The 19,380-nt window shown below is 52.4% G+C and overlaps 1 protein-coding gene across 11 annotated transcripts in view; it reads left to right on the top strand.

Moving 5' to 3' along the window:
• The window catches only part of LOC105474357 (integrin subunit alpha E), a 96,973-nt gene that overhangs the window by 45,117 nt on the left and 32,476 nt on the right, over nt 1-19,380 (top strand). For all 11 annotated transcript variants that reach the window (XR_011615319.1, XR_011615321.1, XR_011615322.1 and 8 more), the window contains exons 15-21: nt 1,057-1,281; nt 2,405-2,535; nt 4,534-4,664; nt 6,210-6,373; nt 8,550-8,678; nt 13,180-13,253; nt 18,590-18,722. Coding sequence is in view for 5 of the 11 variants with exons in the window: in XM_071082147.1 (XP_070938248.1) it covers nt 1,057-1,281; nt 2,405-2,535; nt 4,534-4,664; nt 6,210-6,373; nt 8,550-8,678; nt 13,180-13,253; nt 18,590-18,722 (987 nt within the window). In the remaining 6 variants the exon portion in view is untranslated. The remainder of the gene's footprint in view (nt 1-1,056; nt 1,282-2,404; nt 2,536-4,533; nt 4,665-6,209; nt 6,374-8,549; nt 8,679-13,179; nt 13,254-18,589; nt 18,723-19,380) is intronic.

The following is a 19,380-nucleotide window of genomic DNA, read 5'->3' as shown; positions in this document are numbered from 1 at the left end:
TGTTGTTGTTGTTTTTGAGGCAGAGTTTCGCTCTTGTTGCCCAGGCTGGAGTGCAATGGCGTGATCTCGGCTCACCGCAACCTCTGCCTCTGGGGTTCAAGCGATTCTCCTGCCTCAGCGTCCCGAGTAGCTGGGATTACAGGCATGCACCACCACGCCTGGTTGGCTAATTTTGTATTTTTAGTAGAGACAGGATTTCTCCATGTTGGTCAGGCTGGTCTTAAACTCTCGACCTCAGGTGATCCACCCACCTCGGCCTCCCAAAGTTCTGGGATTACAGGCATGAGCCACCGCGCCCAGCATTTTTTTTTTTTTTTTCTGAGACTGAGTCTCACCCTGTTGTCCAGGCTGGAGTGCAATGGTACAATCTCGGCTCACTGCAACCTCCACCTCCTGGGTTCAAGTGATTCTCCTGCCTCAGCCTCCCAAGTAGCTGAGAATACAGGCACCTGCCACCACATCCAGCTAATTTTTGTATTTTTAGTAGAGATAGGGTTTTGCCATGTTAGCCAGGCTGGTCTCGAACTCCTGACCTCAGGTGATCCACCTACCTCGGCCTCCCAAAGTGATGGGATTACAGGCCTGAGTCACTGCGTCCAGCCGATAACATTTCTTACAGCTGCATGGGTGGCAAAGCCCATTTAGTCCAGGATCTCATTTGTTTCTCACAGCAACTATGGGAGGTAGCTGCCATTCTTATCTTACGGATGAGGAAGCTGGGGCTCGGTGAGCCTGTGATGCTGAGACTTGCTCAAGTGTATCTAGCATGTATGTGGCAGAGCCACGAGTGGAACCCAGGCCTCCCATTTGCAGCAATGCACCCCTGCCCATGGAAGTAGAGGGGGGCAGGCTCTGAGTCCTGAACTTCAAGGTGGGAGGACCCCAGCTTTCCCCTCGTGCTGTGTGATCTTGGGAAAGTCCCTGGCCTTTTCTGGGGCTCAGGCTCCCTGCTGGAGAATCAGAATCCACCAGCCCAGTGAGCGTGCATCCTGGGTGGCCATGGAGTGGGCACCTAGCGCCCCTTCTTGGGGGCTGAGCTGTTTGCTTGCTTTACAGGATGGTTCCTTCTCCTTGGCACGCATACTGAGTGGGCACCCCGGGTTCGCCAGTGCCCGCTTTGGCTTTGCCATGGCGGCTGTGGGGGATATCAGTCAGGATAAGCTCACAGATGTGGCCATCGGGGCCCCCCTGGAAGGTTTCGGGGCAGGTGATGGTGCCAGCTTCGGCAGTGTGTATATCTACAATGGACACTGGGACGGCCTCTCCGCCAGCCCCTCGCAGGTGACCCATGGGGCCCTCTCCTTCCTCTCCTCTGGGGCTCTGACCTCTCCCAGATATGATGACCAAGCCCCAAGTCGACTTCAGTCCTAAGTGCTGGGCAGGTCTCAGGGGGTTGGGAGTGCCCAGTGAAAGAAAGAAGTCCCTCAGGCTGGTGGGAGGTTCCAGACCAGGGCCTCAGCTCAGCCCCTTCAGGTTGAGGGGAGGTTGTGGCGGTACCTGTCTCCTTCCCTGGCCTATACCCTCTCCTTCCACCCACCTGCCTCGGGTCCCTGCTTCCTCTCTTTCTGTCCCTCACTCCTGTCTCCCACCCAGCCACCTCTCTGCCTTATCTCTCATTCCCCAGGGCTCCCTCGCCAGCCTCTCACACTGCATGTGTTACGGGCACTTTCACCCACCTGCAGCTCCTCCTGAGAACCTCCACCTGGATGGCCCCAGGCATCTCACTCCTGCCCGTGTGGCCCATCTGAGAGCACCTGCTCCCCCAGACCTGATGCTCCTCTGAGTCCTCATCCTCCTCCACCCCCAACACCAGAAACCTCAGAGGGTCCCCAGCATGCTCACACCCTGCACAGCCCGTCAGTCCCCACGTCCTCATGATTCTAGCTGTCTCCCAAGTCCAGCCCCTTCTCTCCATCCCCACCGCTGCAGTCCCAGTTCAGGCCTTGCCATCCCTCTCCCAGCCCACCCAGCTTCCTCCTCCCCTCCATCTCCCACCCCATATCTTCAGTGCCATTTCTAAAGTATTATCCTGATTATGTCGCTTCAAAAAAACAGAACCTTTGTTGACACCCCCACCCCCAAGCCCCACATCAAGCCTCCTTGTACCCCAATCCCCTGCGGTCCACCCCGTCCCTGGCCCTGGCTGCTTCTCAGAGGGTCCTGCTCTTTCCCCATGCCTCACTCCCTTACTCTCCCCTGTCAAGTCCCACCTGCCCTTTGAGGCTCCACCCAAATGCCACTTCCTCTGAGAAAGCTTGCCCCCTCTTTCCTGGCTCTAGACTGGGGGAGGGCTCCCTGGGGCTGGATGGGGCCTGCAATGCTGATTGGTATAGAACATGAAAGAACTCCCTGCTCCATTTTCCTCCCTTCCCTCACCCCACGCCTTGTGTTTCTGCCTCCACAGCGGATCAGAGCCTCCGCGGTAGCCCCAGGACTCCAGTACTTTGGCATGTCCGTGGCTGGTGGGTTTGACATCAGTGGCGACGGCCTTGCCGACATCACCGTGGGCACTCTGGGCCGGGCCGTTGTGTTCCGGTAGGGCTCTGTCCTGCTTTCTGGGGTCCCAGGCCCAGCCTCACCCATTTGTCCTGCTCTAAATAGCTCGATGCAGATATTAGGCACCGAGGGAGGGAGCCAGCACTGTGGTTGGGGGCACAGGCTCTGGAGTCTGCCCGTCTGGGTTTGAACCTCGGCTCTCAGCCCTCTCAGGGTGCCCTTGGGCAGGTTATTTAATTCTAAGACCTTACATAGGAGTTATAAGAGCACTGCGTCCCAGAGCTAAGAGGATCATGCAAGTGAATATATGCAACGTCTTTAGCACAATGCTCAGCGATGGCTATGATTATTCGGAATTGTGGAGTTTTTTTTGTTTGTTTTGTTTTGGTTTTCTTGAGACGGAGTCTTGCTCTGTGGGCCAGGCTGAAGTGCAGTGGTACAATCTCGGCTTGCTGCAACCTTTGCCTCCCGGGTTCAAGCAATTCTCTGCCTCAGCCTCCTGAGTAGCTGGGATTACAGGCATCTGCCACCACGCCTGGCTAATTTTTGTATTTTTAGTAGAGACAGGGTTTCACCATGTTGGCCAGGATGGTCTTGAACTCCTGACTTCATGATCCACCCACCTCTGCCTCCCAAAGTTACAGGCATGAGCCATTGCACCTGGCCAAGAATTGCAGAGTTTTTGTGCCCCATCCCTCAGTAAATGATCAAGTCCTGTGGCTGTAAATGAGCTTATGGAGCGCCCGTCTGTCCCGTCCTCTCCACCAAGCTGCAGACTTGCTCTCTACCCAGCACCTCTCTGGGCTGCCGCTCATGGTCATCCCGAAGTGAACACGTCTAAAAACAAAGCTCTTGTTTCCCCCCACCTTTCGTTCCCCCAAATCTGTCCTGCCCTCAGGCTTTCTGTCTCAGCAAATGGCACCATCATCCACCCAGAAATTCAGGATGAAAACCTAGGCGTCATCCTTGATGCCCCTTTTTCCTTCCTCTCCATCACATCAACGCGTCTTAGTTGGCTCTGCCTCCAAACCGCCTCCCAGCACAGGCACTGTCTTCACTTCTTGGACACTGCCACGGCAGCCTTCCCTGCTTCCAGCCCCTGCACTCCATTCTCCACGCAGCAGGAGCCCGATTCCTTCACTCTGATGCCTGAAACCCCTCCACGGCTCCTATTTAGAGAAAAATCCCAATTCCTTACCATGGCTTTACAGGACTTTTTGTGGCCTGGCCGTCCCTGCCCCTCCATTTCCGTCTCCTCCTCGCATCCTCTGTCTCACTAATTAGGCTCCAGGCACATTGACCTTTGTGCTCCTCAAACAAACCAAAAGTGTTCCTGCCACAGGCGCTTGGCACTGGCTATGCTTTCTTCCTGGCGTGCCCTTCCCCAGATCTTTCATGTTAACAAATCTCAATGGAAATGCCCCTGCATCAGCCACGCCATCTCTGACCACCAGTCTCAGTAGCCCTCAGTCCTTATTACAGTATTTTTTTTTTTTTTTTTTTTGAGACAGAGTCTCACTCTGTCGCCCAGGCCGGAGTGCCGTGGCATGATCTCGGCTCACTGCAACTTCTGCCTCCCAGGTTCAAGCGATTCTCGTGCCTCAGCTTCCTAAGTAGCTGGGATTACAGGCACCCGCCACCACGCCCAGCTCATTTTTGAACTTTTAGTAGAGACGGGGTTTCACCATGTTGGCCAGGCTGGTCTCGAACTCCTGACCTCAGGTGATCCGCCCGCCTCGGCCTCCCAAAGTGCTGGGATGACAGGCGTGAGCCACCGTGCTCGGCCAACAGTATTTTAATTTTTATCACATCCTTGCCAATACATAGTATTTCCCTGTTTCCCTCATTTATTTGCTTGTTGTCTGCTTTCCCACGAAAGCAGAAACTCGTCTCTTTCCCTTGTGCCCTGAGACTCAGGGCAGCACCTGGATGTGGGCATGTTTGATAGAGACCCACTGAATGCATGAACCAATCAGCCAGGCCCTGACCCAGAAGCCGGGCAGTCACTTCTCCCATCCTCTTTGCTGTCTTGTTTAGCTCCCGGCCTGTGGTTCGCCTGGAGGTCTCCATGGCCTTCACCCCCAGCGCACTGCCCATCGGCTTCAACGGCGTCGTGAATGTCCGTTTATGTTTCGAAATCAGCTCTGTGACCACAGTCTCTGCGTCAGGTAAAACGTGGTCCAGCTGACTTCTGCCTGGCGTCATGCTCCTTCCTTTTTGGCTTCTGTAAGGGGAAGGGAAAAAGTACTGGGGTCGGGGGGTGTTGGTCTGAGGTCCTGGTGCTTGAAATCCCTCAATTAGAGCTTAGCTCCTTTGTCTTCAGGCTCTGTTAAATGCAAACTGCCTTAAGAAAGGGCAGTCTGGCCGGGCGTGGTGGCTCAAGCCTGTAATCCCAGCACTTTGGGAGGCTGAGACGGGCGGATCACGAGGTCAGGAGATCGAGACCATCCTGGCTAACCCGGTGAAACCCCGTCTCTACTAAAAAATACAAAAAACTAGCCGGGCGAGGTGGCGGGCACCTGTAGTCCCAGCTACTCGGGAGGCTGAGGCAGGAGAATGGCGTGAACCCGGGAGGCGGAACTTGCAGTGAGCTGAGATCCGGCCACTGCACTCCAGCCTGGGCGACAGAGTGAGACTCCGTCTCAAAAAAAAAAAAAAAAAAAAAAAGAAAGGGCAGTCTGAGGTTATATCCACACTCGGACGGGGTTTAGAGCTGACACTGTTGGGAAGAGGGACGTTGGAGCCCTTCCTCAGGGTTGAAGGGTTCAGTTTCTGAAAAGAGGACTCAGAAAAAGGCAGCCAGTTCTCCATGCCCACATGTGTGCGTGTGTGCAGGGGCTCCTGAGACGCACCCTCCTCTTTCTCTCTGACTTGTGTCTTCTCCCCTTCCCTCCTCACTGTGTGCCTCTGGCCCAGGTGGGATGGGATCACCTGGCGGAGGTCCGGTTTCTCTTTCCTTACCTGAAACTCATTAGGAGACTGTTTCCAGAAAGGAGGTGGCGGGTACGGCTTTCACAGCCCAGGTATTTACGGTCCACCCAAGAGCTTCCCCCAGAACGATTCCTCAGCAACAGTCCCCGAGGTTTAACCTCCCAGGAGCAGTCTCTGAGATGGTCTCTCCCTCCCCCCGGGCGGAGAGCAGTCTCCTGGGGTGAGGTGGCCTTCCCAAAGCAGAGGGCTATTATCCCAGCTGGGGGTTGAAAATGACAGGCCTGTCCCTTCCAGGACACAGAGCTCGCTGGGCTGTGCGACGCTGGGCAAGCGTCTTTCCTTAGCTGAGCCAGTTCTGTTGTGAACAGTAAGAGAGGCGGCCCCAGAATCTCCATGGTGCTTCCAGCTCTGCCGTCCTGGGGCTCTCCCTCCATAGTTTCCCTCTTTCCCTCTCCATTCTCTTCGTTGTCTCTCTTCCTCCTTGTTTTCTTCATCAATCTCCACCCGCTTCCCGAGCCCTCCTTCCCTAAGGAACGCTGACTCAGTGCTGGGAACGTGCCGTTCCAGGTTTGGGGCTGGAGCACTCAGAGGCCCTGGTCAGGTGTCAGCAGACAGTGAGAAAATATCTTTGAAAAAGCGACGCAGGGGTCCAGCCCCAGGGAAGTACCTGCATGGGGACACTGTTCAGCAGGGGCTACAAGGAACCTCAGGCAGGCTGGGGGCCTTCTGTCTGCGGCCGGCTCATCCCCACCTCACCGGGAAGGTCTGGTCTTCATTCCCAGGTCTCCGCGGGGCATTTCTCAACTTCACGCTGGACGTAGATGTGGGGAAGGAGAGGAAAAGGCTGCAGTGTTCAGACGGGAGAAGCTGTCTGGGCTGCCTGAGGGAGTGGAGCAGCGGGTCCCGTCTTTGTGAGGACCTCCTGCTCGTGCCCACAGAGGGAGAGGTAAGTGGGGGGGGGGGTTGGATGGGAGTCCGGAGGGGTCTGTGTCATTGAGAAAGGATTTGAGGTAACGCAGTGAAGGGCACATACCCATCCCTACAAATGAGGTGATTGAAATAATCCTAACAGGCCAGGTGCGGTGGCTTATGCGTGTAATCCTAGCACTTTGGGAGGCCGAAGCGGGCAGATCACTTGAGGTCGGGAGTTCAAGACCAGCCCAGCCAACACAGTGAAACCCTGTCTCCACTAAAAACACAAAAATTAGCTGGGCATGGTGGCGCGTGCCTGTAATTCCAGCTACTTGGGAGGCTGAGGCAGGAGAATCGCTTGAATCCGGGAGGTGGAGGTTGCAGTGAGCCAAAATCATTCCACTGCACTCCAGCCTGGGCAACAAGAGCAAAACTCCATCTCAAAATAATAACAATAATAATAATAATAATAAATCAAGAGCCACATAATGTCATGGAAGATGGAGATGCTGTCATTGCTGACGTTTTTCTTGGTAATAACTCAGGAATGCCAGGTGTTCTTGGCATCCGTTATCCGACCTCACCTGATAATAACTAGGACGGAGGGCCTGAATGTCAACTGGCATCAGAAAAAGTGAACAACTGAAAGGAAGAAATAAAAAGATAGAAATGACCATCTAGAAAGGTTTACTCCTGGCAAAGGTGCCCAGAGACGTGGGGAAAAAAAAAAAAATAGCATGTCGGGATTCAAAGCCTGACAGGATCTAGAACTTTGGATCTATCTGGATCGTGTGTTCCAATAAACAAACGCATGAATTATTCTTCTGAATACACATTTACCCCCAAAGTGATTATTAATTGGATTAAGAAAGTTTCTAGCAAGTCTACAGCCTTCCTTAAATAAAGGCTTAATCACATCCTCTACGAGAGAATCATGCTCCCTTACTCCCATGGGCTCAAGGCTCTTATGGTGGCAGAAAAGCTCATTTAAACAAAGACAGTGGCAAACGGTAGGCTAAGCAATCTCCTTATCTTCTCTCTTACCTCTCTAATATGTCCTCCATGTTGCTTGGAGAAAGATTTTGGTCGGCTGGGCGCCGTGGCCCACGCCTCTAATCCCAGCACTTTGGGAGGCTGAGGTGGGCGGATCACCTGAAGTCAGGAGTTTGAGACCAGCCTGACCAATGTGGTAAAACCCTGTGTCTACTAAAAAAAAAAAATACAAAAATTAGCCAGGTATGGTGGTATGCACCTGTAGTCCCAGGTACTTGGGAGACTGAGGCAGGAGAACCTTGAACCTAAGAGGCAGAGGTTGCAGTGAGCTGAGATTGAGCCACTGCACTCCAGCCTGGGCGACAGAGCAAGACTTCGTCTTAAAAAAAAAAAAGAGAAAGATCTTGATAAACACAAGTGTGGCTGTGACTCTTCCTTTCTGTCTGAGCCAGTTCTTTACCCCTTTGTGATTGGGGTGAGAACCACAGGAGCTATGAGACACAAAACCATAGTAGAACGAAAGAGATTTTCCCAAAGCACTTGGCAGCTTGCTTGAAGGACATGTCCCTTCAGCCTGGCTTATTTGGAAGATGCTTAGGACCTCTGACTCACCACTTTTATTGTTTATTTCTTCTTATGACAACATCAAAGCAGAAAGTATTCTTGCTAGGCGTGGTGGCTCACATTTGGAATCCCAGTGCTTTGGGAGGCAGAGGTGGGTGGATTTCTTGAGTCCAGGTGGTTGAGGCTGCAGTGAGCCATGATGATGCTGCTGCACTCCAGACTGGGTGACAGAGTGAGTGAGACCTTATCTAAAAAAAAAAAAAAAAAAAAAAAAAAATTGATGGACGAGCGCGGTCGCTTATGCCTGTAATCCCAGCACTTTGGGAGGCTGAGGCGGGCGGATCACCTGAGGTCAGGAGTTCGAGACCAGCCTGGCCAACATGGTGAAACCCTGTCTCTACTAAAAATACAAAAGTTAGCTGGGTGTGGTGGCGCACGCCTGTAATTGCAGCTACTCGAGAGGCTGAGACAGGAGAATGGCTTGAACCTGGGAGGCGGAAGTTGCAGTGAGCCAAGATCGCGCCACTGCACTCCAGCCTGGGTGACACAGCAAGACTCCGTCTCAAAAAAAAAAAAAAGAAAAAAAAGCATTCTTGTTGTCGTCTTCTCCCCCACATCGAACTCTAACCCTGCGTTTCATGGTGACCCCACAGCCGCGTGAGGAGGACTGCTTCTCCAATGCCACTGTCAAGGTCGGCTACCAGCTCCAGACCCCTGAGGGACAGACAGACCATCCCCAGCCCATCCTGGACCGCTACGCTGAGACCTTTGCCATCTTCCAGGTGACTACCCACAGCCGGTACCCAGCCCTCTTGAGAGCCCATCCCACAGAAACCACCTGCTCCCCTAACTTCCAAGAATGTTGGAGTTGGGAGGGAATGTCTTCAGACAGCATTTGGGCCCCACTGTACACATGGTGAAACTGAGTACCTACAGTGGTGTTAATGTGTACCCATGAGTGCGGACTCATGGGCAACGCAGGTCTCCGTCTGCCCCGGTGCTTGTTCCTTTATGTTCACAAAAGCGCTTGACGTGTGTGTGTGTGTGTGTGTGTGTGTGTGTGTATTTTTTTTTTTTTTTTTTTTTTGAGACAGAGTCTCGCTCTGTCACCCAGGCTGGAGTGCAGTGGCGCGATCTCAGCTCACTGCAAGCTCCGTCTCTTGGGTTCACGCCATTCTCCTGCCTTGGCCTCCCGAGTAGCTGGGACTACAGGTGCCCGCCACCATGCCCAGCTAATTTTTTTGTATTTTCAGTAGAGATGGGGTTTCACCGTGCTAGCCAGGATGGTCTCGATCTGCTGACCTCGTGATCCACCCGCCTCGGCCTCCCACAGTGCTGGGATTACAGGCGTGAGCCGCCGCGCCCGGCCACCGCTTGCTACATATTTAATAAAGCACATGCATTCTGGGAGCCTCACGTGGCAAGCGGCTGTGATGGCGCTGTGGTGGGGGTCCCTTGTGGGAGCTAGACCGGAGCTGTCCTGTCTTGCACTGCAGAGAGGATGCCCTTTGGTGCACCTGCCTGTTCACGCCCTGCCAGGGCCTTCAGGCTGAATGGCCCCACCAAACCTGTACCCTAGCCTCTCCTCCTGGTGCCCATCAGTGCAGCTTAGACAGGCGGGTAGTGTCATAAGAAACTTTTGTCGGCCGGGCACCCTGGCTGACGCCTGTAATCCCAGCACTTTGGGAGGCTGAGGCGAGTGGATCACCGGAGGTCAGGAGTTCGAGACCAGCCTGACCAACATGGTGAAACCCTGTCTCTACTAAAAATACAAAAATTGGCCAGGTGTGGTGGCAGGCACCTGTAATCCCAGCTACTAGGGAGGCTGAGGCAGGAGAATCATTTGAACCCAGGAGGCAGAGGTTGCAGTGAGCCAAGACCGTGCCATTGCACTCCAGCCTAGGCAACAGAGTAAGACTCCATCTCAAAAAAAAATAAATAAATAAAAATTTAAAAAATACAAAGATTAGCCCAGTGTGGTGGTGCATGCCTGTAGTCCCAGCTACTCAGGAGGCTGAGGCGGGAGAATTGCTTGAATCCGGGAGGCAGTGGTTGTCGTGAGCCAAGATCGTGCCACTGCCCTCTAGCCTGGGTGACAGAGCAACACTCCGTCTCAAAAAACAAAACACAAAACAACAAACAAACAAACAAAACCTTCAGTATATATTTCCTAAAAACTAAGGTATCGTCTTAACATAGTACCATAATCAAAACCAGGAAATTCACATTGATAAAATGCTATTATCTAATCTACAAATTTTATTCAAATCTTTCCAGTTGTCCTATTAATATCCTTTATATCAAAAGAAAAAAAAAGGTTCTGGTCCAGGATCATTCATAGCGTTCTATAGTTATTTATCTTTAGTCTCCGAAAGATCTGGAAGAGTTTCTCAGTCTTTCCTTGTCTTTCAATGACATTAACATTTTTGAAGGTTACAAGCCAGTCCTTTTATATGTTCCTCAATTTGATGTTTCTTCATAATTAGATTCAGGTTATGCATTTGTTTTGTTTTGTTTTTGAGACAGAGTTCTGCTCTTGTCACCCAGGCTGGAGTGCAATGGTGCGATCTCGGCTCACTGCAACCTCCGCCTCCCGGGTTCAAGCAATTCTCCTGCCTCAGCCTCCCGAGTAGCTGGGATTACCGGCGTGCGTCACCACGCCTGGCTAATTTTTGTAATTTTAGTAGAGACGGGGCTTCACCATGTTGGCCAGGCTGGTCTTGAACTCCTGATCTCAAGTGATCCACCCGCCTCGGCCTCCCAAAGTGCTGGGATTACAGACGTAAGCCACCGCGCTTGGCCCACAGTATTTTAATTTTTAGCACAGCCTTGTCAATACGTAGTATTTCCCTGTTTCTCCCATGTATTTGCTTGTTGTCTGCTTTCCCATGAAAGCAGAAACTTGCCTCTGCTTTCTGTTTGGAATATCACAGAAGGAAAGTGCGTTCTTCTCTGTACACCATCTCAGGAGGCGCCCACTGTGGATTTGTCCTATGCTTAGTGCTGTTTGCCTGTGGCGTCAATAAGCACATCTCATTTTATGGTGAGATGCCTTGAGAGTGTATCCTGCTTAACATCTCTTTATGTGTCTTTCCTTAACCAGCAATGATTATTATGCTATGGCAAAGATTTTTTTTTTTTTTTTTGAGACGGAGTCTCGCTCTGTCGCCCAGGCTGGAGTGCGGTGGCGCAATCTCGGCTTACTGCAAGCTCCGCCTCCCGGGTTCACGCCATTCTCCTGCCTCAGCCTCCTGAGTAGCTGGGACTACAGGCGCCCGCCACCTCGCCCGGCTAATTTTTTTTGTATTTTAGTAGAGACGGGGTTTCACCGTGTTAGCCAGGATGGTCTCGATCTCCTGACCTCGTGATCCGCCCGTCTCGGCCTCCCAAAGTGCTGGGATTACAGGCGTGAGCCACCGTGCCCGGCCTGGCAAAGAGATTTTTAAAAATTTATTCCCTGTATAAAACGGGTGAGGAAAAATTATGTGGTGTTAGGCACACCGATGTTACCAGAGAATGCGTTCTAGCTGGGAGTTTAGCTGGCTTAACCCCATTCTCTTTCGCTGGGGCTGGGTGGAAGAGATTGGGCTACTTGGCTATATTAAAAATGCAACAAAAAACCCTGCATGAGACTGCTGACCCACTTAGAGAGAGCTCCACGCTTTGACCTCTGCAAATGGCGTCCCCCTTCCGCAGGAAGTAGAAAGTTTCCTTTCAAGCTCTGGGCTCTCATTCCCACCCTAGGCCATGGGAACAGACCCGCAGAAAGCTGCTGAGGTGGCTGCCGGGAGAGAAGTGCGAAGTGCAGGGGCTGTCCAGCCGAGGAACTGGCTGCCTTCCTTCATAATACAAAAACAGACCCAGCTACGTTAGAACACTGGAATTTTTAAACACACACTGGAGCTTTTCAACCTCCATGGGGCCTTTTGAAATGTGGCTTTCAGAATTCGTTGGTTATGTGTAGGCAAGATTGCAAGGGAAATAGTTAGCTTACAGAGACGACTAGCCAGGCCGGGCATGGTGGCTCACACCTATGATCCCAACACTTTGGAAGGCCGAGGCAGGTGGATCACCTGAGGTCAAGAGTTTGAGACCAACCTGGTGGTTGGTGGACTTGAACCTTGGTGGACTTGAGCCTGGGTCTCTTGACATCCTGGACAATGCTATATTCAGAACCCAGTATTCTTCACAGCGAGGATGTCCTCTACCTCAGTTAGAGGTCACCTCTTTCCTGGCCCACCTCTTGGCCAAATTAATTAATCAAATATTTCTGGACCACCCAACATGGCGAAACCCTTTCTCTAATAAAAATACAAAATTAGGCCGGGCACGGTGGCTTAAGCTTGTAATCCTAGCACTTTGGGAGGCCGAGACGGGCGGATCACGAGGTCAGGAGGTAGAGACCATCTTGGCTAACACAGTGAAACCCCATCTCTACTAAAAAATACAAAAAACTAGCCGGGCGAGGTGGCGGGCGCCTGTAGTCCCAGCTACTCGGGAGGCTGAGGCAGGAGAATGGCGTGAACCCGGGAGGCAGAGCTTGCAGTGAGCTGAGATCCGGCCACTGCACTCCAGCCTGGGCGACAGAGCGAGACTCCGTCTCAAAAAAAAAACAAAAAACAAAAAACAAAATTAGCCAGGTGTGGTGGCACATGCCTGTAATCCCAGCTACTTGGGAGGCTGAGGCAGGGGAATCGCTTGAATCCAGGAGGCGGAGGTTGCAGTGAGCCAAGATCACGCCACTGCCCTCCAGCCTGGACAACAGAACGAGACTCCGTCTGAAAACAAACAAACAAACAAACAAAAACCAGATGACTAGCCATGAGGAAGAGAACCTCCAAGGCCTGGACCTTGACAATATTTGGCTAGGTATCCCCCATTCCTGCCTACACCCGAAAAGACTAAGGAAGCTTCTCTTCGCATAGGTGTCTGCTCCCTAAATGCGCAAAGGCGTGAGTTGTGTGTTGCTGCTTAATTCGCATGATGTCAATGGAATGGGCACAGCTAACATTCCGTGAAGGTCACCCCAGTTTTCACCTTGGCCAGAGGACTGGGTCACAGTGTGCCCATGTTATAGGACAGATCCAGGAATGTCACCCAGGAATGTCACAGTTCCTGTTCTTTGGGGACAATCCCAGCCTGCACCCCTCACCTCCCTGAAACTGCACTTCTCAGGGGGCGCAGGAGGCACAGCCCTAAGCGTCCTAAGGAGAAGAGCCAGAGGCAGGGCTGCCGGGGAAGGCGGGGCCTGGGCTGATCGGGACTCTCTCTGTCTGGTTACAGCTGCCCTATGAGAAGGCCTGCAAGAATAAGCTGTTTTGTGTCGCAGAATTACAGTTGGCCACCACCGTCTCTCAGTGAGTTGGATGCAGCTGTCAGTTTCCTCAATTAACCTCCTCCCAAACGCTTGCCTGGGGAATCCTCATCAGGATGCCCAGCACACCCCTTCCCCTCTTCCCGGGGCCCACACACGGCTTCTGCACTTATGATGTCATGATGTCCTCAGCTACCCGAGGAGGGAGGCAAGACGGAGCTCTGTCTTCCCACTTTCTAGATTAGGAAACATACTCAGTCGCCAAGGGCCCTGCATAGGCCATTTGGTGGACTTGAGCCTGGGTCTCTTGACATTCTGGACAATGCTATATTCAGAACCCAGTGTTCTTCACAGCGAGGATAACCTCTACCTCAGAGGTCACCTCTTTCCTGGCCCACCTCTTGGCCAAATCAATTAATCCATCAAATATTTCTGGACCACCCACTTTGTGCCAAGCACTCTGGGTGCTGGGGATACCTCTGTGGACAAAAATCCCTGCCCTCCTGGTGCTCTCAGGGGGAGAAGATGGTAAGCAGGTAAATTGTATGTGGATGAGATGAACGTTGAAGAAACAGGGAAGGTGGGAGGGAGTGCCGGGTGGGGACTGATGCTGAAGTTTTCAATGGGGTGGTCAGGGAGGACGACACTTTGGCACACACTGGAGGAAGTAGGGGAGCGAGCTATGTGGGTGGGTGTCTGAGGGAAGAGCAGCTGCAGGTGCCCTGGGTTGGGAGCCTGCCTGGTGGGTAGGAGGCAGGACGAGGACCTAGTACTAGGCTGCAGTGGAGTGGGGCGGGGGGTGAGGGAAGAGCAGCTGCAGGTGCCCTGGGTTGGGAGCCTGCCTGGTGGGTAGGAGGCAGGGTGAGGACCTAGTGGCTGCAGTGGAGTGGGGCGGGGGAGTAATGATGGAGGGGGATGGAGGGGAAGAGGCAATGGGGCTTCTTAAGGCCTCAGAAGGGCTTTTGCTGTGAGCTAGGAAGTCAGAGGAGTGACACGCTCGTGCAGCTGGGCAGGATCCTTCTTGCTGCCGAGCTGAGAAGAGACTGTAGGAGCAAAGGTGGACGCGGGGACTGCACCTGCTCCCTTGTAACCACTCAGGTGAGAGGCGATGGGGGCTGAGACGCAGGTCCCAGCCATGACGGGGTAACAGTTTGTAGTGACAGCCCATAGCATGTGCTGACAGAGTGCAGGCGGAGGGAGGAAAGAGGCCCACAGCCCAAGCATGCGGCACTGCACTGTCCAGCACACGTCGCTGTTTGCATGTACATGAGTTACAGTGAAACACAATGAAACATTTTGTCCCTCAGTCACATAGCCACACTTCAAAGACTCGGTGGCCGCCTGTGGCTGGTGGTGTTGGGCAGCCCAGATGCTGCCTGTCTCCATCGCCACAGACGTTCTATTGGACCACACTGAATGCCAGAAGGACGGTGTCGCCAAGCACATGTGTTTGGGTTTGGACATGCAGTGGTCTCAAAATGCCCTCCCAGGCCAGGTGCAGCGGCTCATGCCTGTCATCCCAGCACTTTGGGAGGCTGAGGTGGGCGGATCACGAGGTCAGGCGTTTGAGATCAGCCTGGCCAACATGGTGAAACCCTGTCTCTACTAAAAATACAAAAGCTAGCTGGGCGTGGTGGTGCATGCCTGTAATACCAGCTACTGGGGAGGTTGAGGCAGGAGAATCGCTCAAGCTTGGGAGGCGGAGGGTGCAGTGAGCTGAGATCGTGCCACTGCACTCCAGCCTGGGTGACAGAGCGAGACTTCGATCGAGGGAAAAACAAAGCAAAACAAGCCGTCCCTTGTTAGTCCCAGCTAGTGTTGTGTGTGTTTTGTGATTCTGATGGCCAGCTGACCGGAGTTGCCATATGGGAAGAACGCGGTTCCCCAAGTCCTGGTCAGCCGTTCCATAGACATCTGCAGGACCAACTGAAGACTTTCAAACGCTCTGGAATCTGGCCTAACAAGCAGGCGCAGCTGTTTCCAGCAAGGAATTAATTACAGTCAAGAACCAACCTCCCAGCCAGCTACTTGGGTAGTACAGATACAGCACACACGGCTTGCCCTACATCGCCCCCTAGTGTACACAGCAAGCAAACGCTTCTCTTTCAAAAACACTAGGCCGGGCGCGGTGGCTCAAGCCTGTAATCCCAGCACTTTGGGAGGCCGAGGCGGGCGGATCACGAGGTCAGGAGTTCGAGACCATCCTGGCTAACACGGTGACACCCCCCCCTCTACTAAAAATACAAAAAATGAGCCGGGTGTGGTGGCGGGCGCCTGTAGTCCCAGCTACTTGGGAGGCTGAGGCAGGAGAATGACGTGAACCCAGGAGGCGGAGCTTGCAGTGAGCTGAGATAGCGCCACTGCACTCCAGCCTGGGCGGCAGAGCGAGACTCCGTCTGCAAAAAACAAAAACAAAACAAAACAACACTAGTGAGCCTGGTTGTCGGCATCCAGCTGTCTCTGGTTTTTGACCTTTCTGAGGACATGGATCCCCTAAAGAATCTCATGAAGACTACACGCTACTCTATGTAGAAGATCACATGTGCATACATAAATGTTGGCATTCCAGGCCCTCTGAGACGGTCCCTAGGCCTCAGATTAGGCAACGCTGTTAAATATTCTGACGACACTGAGGTCTCACGCCTGGGCTCTGGGATGGTGCGTCCAGCTGACGTGTCAGCATCTCTGCTTCGTTATCCCATACGCCCCTCTTATCATGTCCCAGAGTGGACGCATCTTCTTCCATCCTTGGGTCTTCCGCCCGTGTTACCTTCCTCAGTCAATGGCTCAATGGCACTACTCAGCCACCTGAGCTAGAAACTCAGAACTCGCCCTTGACTCCTCTGTCCCCCCTCCCTGCCTCTTTTTTGTTTTGTTTGCTTTACTGTCTCTGACTTCTTTCCTTCTCCACTACTGTTGTCTTTTTCTTTCTTTTTTGAGACAGGGTCTCACTCTGTCACCCAGGCAGGAGTGCAGTGGCACAATCTTGGCTCACTGCAACCTCCGCCTCCCGGCTTCAAGTGCTTCTCCTGCCTCAGCCTCCCATGTAGCTGGGATTACAGGCACCCGTCACCACACTCAGCTAATTTTTGTATTTGTAGTAGAGACAGGGTTAGCCAGGCCGGTCTTGAACTCCTGGCCTCAAGTGTTCCACCCGCTCGCCTCCCAAAGTGCTGAGATTATAGGCGTGAGCCACCGTGTCCAGCCGTCCACTACTGTTTCCTTATTTCAGGCCTGTATCATGTCTCGGGTGGAGACAGCAGGCTCTGTCTTTGCTTCCTGTCCCTCCCTCCAATCAATCCTTCCTCTTCTCAGCTGGGATAAAAACCAAACCAAAACCAAACGATGAGAACAAAACACATGTCGCATTACTTCCGAGATCTGCACATTCCATCTTTGGACATTTCAGACGGAAAACAGTTTTCTTGGTATTGCTAATATGTTTTTCTCTAGACCTCAGCTACTGAGAGTGGTTCTGCACTTTGGGTCCCCGTGATACCTCAGCATTCTGTAGGAGGCTTTCACACATCCCCAGGTCCCTCTTTTCCAGGCCGCATGGACTCATGTCTTAAACCACAGCCTTTTAATGGGAAGGGTCTGAATGGTTTTGTGGTAGGAAGCTGAGGCCAAGAAAGGGGGTGGGACAGTATGTCTTACGCACACCGGTCTCCAGTGCAAAGCAGTGCCCCATAAATACTGTGGTGTGGAAGAATTTGTGTCACAGAGTACCTCACCTAGGGTCACAGTGAATTGGTGGTAGAAAGAGGATTTGGGTACAGTTCTCTCAACTCTTTGGAGGCTGATAGACTCCAGGCATTTAATTCGCCTTTTTTTTTTTTTTTTTTTTTTGAGACAGAGTTTCACTCTTGTTGCCCAGGCTGGAGTACAATGGTGCGCTCACGGCTCAATGCAACCTCCACCTCCCAGGTTCAAGCGATTCTCCTGCCTCAGCCTCCCGAATAGCTGGGATTACAGGTGCCTGTACCATGCCTGGCTATATATATATATATATATTTTTTTTTTTTTTTGAGATGTCACCTGGGCTGGAGTATAGTGGTGTGATCTCGGTTCACTGCAACCTCCGCCTCCCGGGTTCAAGCAGTTCCCTGCCTCAGCCTCCTGAGTAGCTGAGACTACAGGTGCGCGCCACCACACCCGGCTAATTTTTGTATTTTTAGTAGAGACAGGGTTTCACCATCTTGGTCAAGCTGGTCTTGAACTCCTGACCTCATAGTCCACCCGCCTTGGCCTCCCAAAGTGCTGGGATTACAGGCGTGAGCCACTGTCCCCAGCCAGTTTTTGTATTTTTAGTAGAGACGGGTTTCGCCATGTTGACCAGGCTGGTCTTGAACTCCTGACCTCAGGTGATCTACCCGCCTCAGCCTCCCAAAGTGCTGGGATGACAGGTAATTAGCCTGTCTTGGCTTCTGTTTCCTCTTCTATGAAATGGAGAGTAGCTGTACTATGTCACAGGATCACTATGAGAGTTGAGCATGTGAGACACAGTCCTTGGCACATGGTAAGCACTAAATAAACGGCAGGTATTATCATCATCTCATGCAGCAACTGAGATGGGCGTGGCAGTCCAGCTGTTCCCTTATGTTGAGAGGAAAAATGTCTCAGCTAAATGTATTCCCTAGGCAACTTAATCTCAAAAGTTAGTTAAGAAGGTGCTATTCTGGGTTGTGTGCGGTGGCTCACACCTGTAGTCCTAGCACTGTGGGAGGCCAAGGCAGGTGGATCACCTGAGCCCAGGAGTTCAAGACACGCCTCCACATGGCGAGACACTGTCTCTACAAAAAAATACAAAAATTAGCTGGGCATCGGCCGGGCTGGGTGGCTCAGGCCTGTAATCCCAGCACTTTGGGAGGCCAAGGCAGGAGGATCACCTGAGGTCAGGAGTTCGAGAGCAGCCCGACCAACATGGAGAAACCTTGTCTCTAATAAAGATACAAAATTAGCCAGGCATGATGGCGCATGCCTGTAACCCCAGCTACTCGGGAAGCTGCGACAGGAGAATTGCTTTAACCTGGGAAGCAGAGGTTGCGGTGAGCCGAGATCACGCCACTGCACTCCAGCCTGGGCAACAAGAGCAAAATTCCGTCTCAAAAAAAAAAAAAAAAAAAAAAATTAGCCAGGCATGGTGGTAAACACCTGTAGTCCCAGCTACTCGGGAGGCTGAGGTGGGAGGATCACTTGAGCCCAGGAAGTGGAGGCTGCAGTGAGCCACGATTGTGCTACAGCAGCCACACGCTAGCCTCGGTGACAGAGCAAGACCCTGTCTCAAAAAACAAAAACAAAACCAGAACATGCTATTCTATTGCATCGAAGTTTTTACAATTAAATAAACTGTACCCTTTTTATCTGTGCCCTGCGCAGGCAGGAATTGGTGGTGGGCCTCACAAAGGAGCTGACCCTGAACATCAGCCTAACTAACTCCGGGGAAGATTCCTACATGACAAGCATGGCTTTGAATTACCCCAGAAACCTGCAGTTTAAGAGGATGCAAAAGGTAACTGACAGCGGCTGTGCAAACAGGTCCCTCACGCCCCTCCCTCGCTGCATGCCTGCTTTTCCGTGGCGACTCCCTCACTGGCACCCCTGCCTCCAGCCTCCTCCTGGTCCATCCAATAAATGGTTAATAACTAGATACATCCCCACCCGTCTGGTTAACACGCCTCCCGAGCCACCATATTCTGCTGCACGGTCCCCCTCCCTGGGTGCAACCTTCCTTCACCAGGGTTCTGAGAGAGGAGTGAGCTCCAATGCCCTAAGACACTGAGAAAGTAAAAATTAGCTGAGACTGGGAACGCGAAAATCTGCCCTGCCATTCCCCAGGCTGGATCACAGACACAGATACTAGGAAACAGTCTGTTTCCCAAGGACACCCTGTGGCTGAGAAGTACCGCCACGCTGAGAAGTTCTGTTCTCTAAAATCAGATCAGAAAACTTTGCTGTTTGAAGTTACGTCGGTAATTATGAACCCCTGTCACTCTTGCCTGGAGAGTGCGAGTCATTTTGACCAAGAGAAGAGTCTGTTTCCATCTGAGGTACAGAGTTTCAGATACAGTGTGTGTCCACTTTCTACTCTATATTAATGGTTTCCAAGGAAGCGGGCCCTGGGTCTGATTCACAGGCTGACCTGACGTTGGCTGACTGCTTGACACACA

Source organism: Macaca nemestrina, chromosome 17 (genome assembly GCF_043159975.1).
Source record: "Macaca nemestrina isolate mMacNem1 chromosome 17, mMacNem.hap1, whole genome shotgun sequence".
Taxonomy (NCBI): domain Eukaryota; kingdom Metazoa; phylum Chordata; class Mammalia; order Primates; family Cercopithecidae; genus Macaca; species Macaca nemestrina.
Note: the sequence above shows the minus strand (reverse complement) of the source record. Positions and strands in the feature narration are given on the sequence as shown.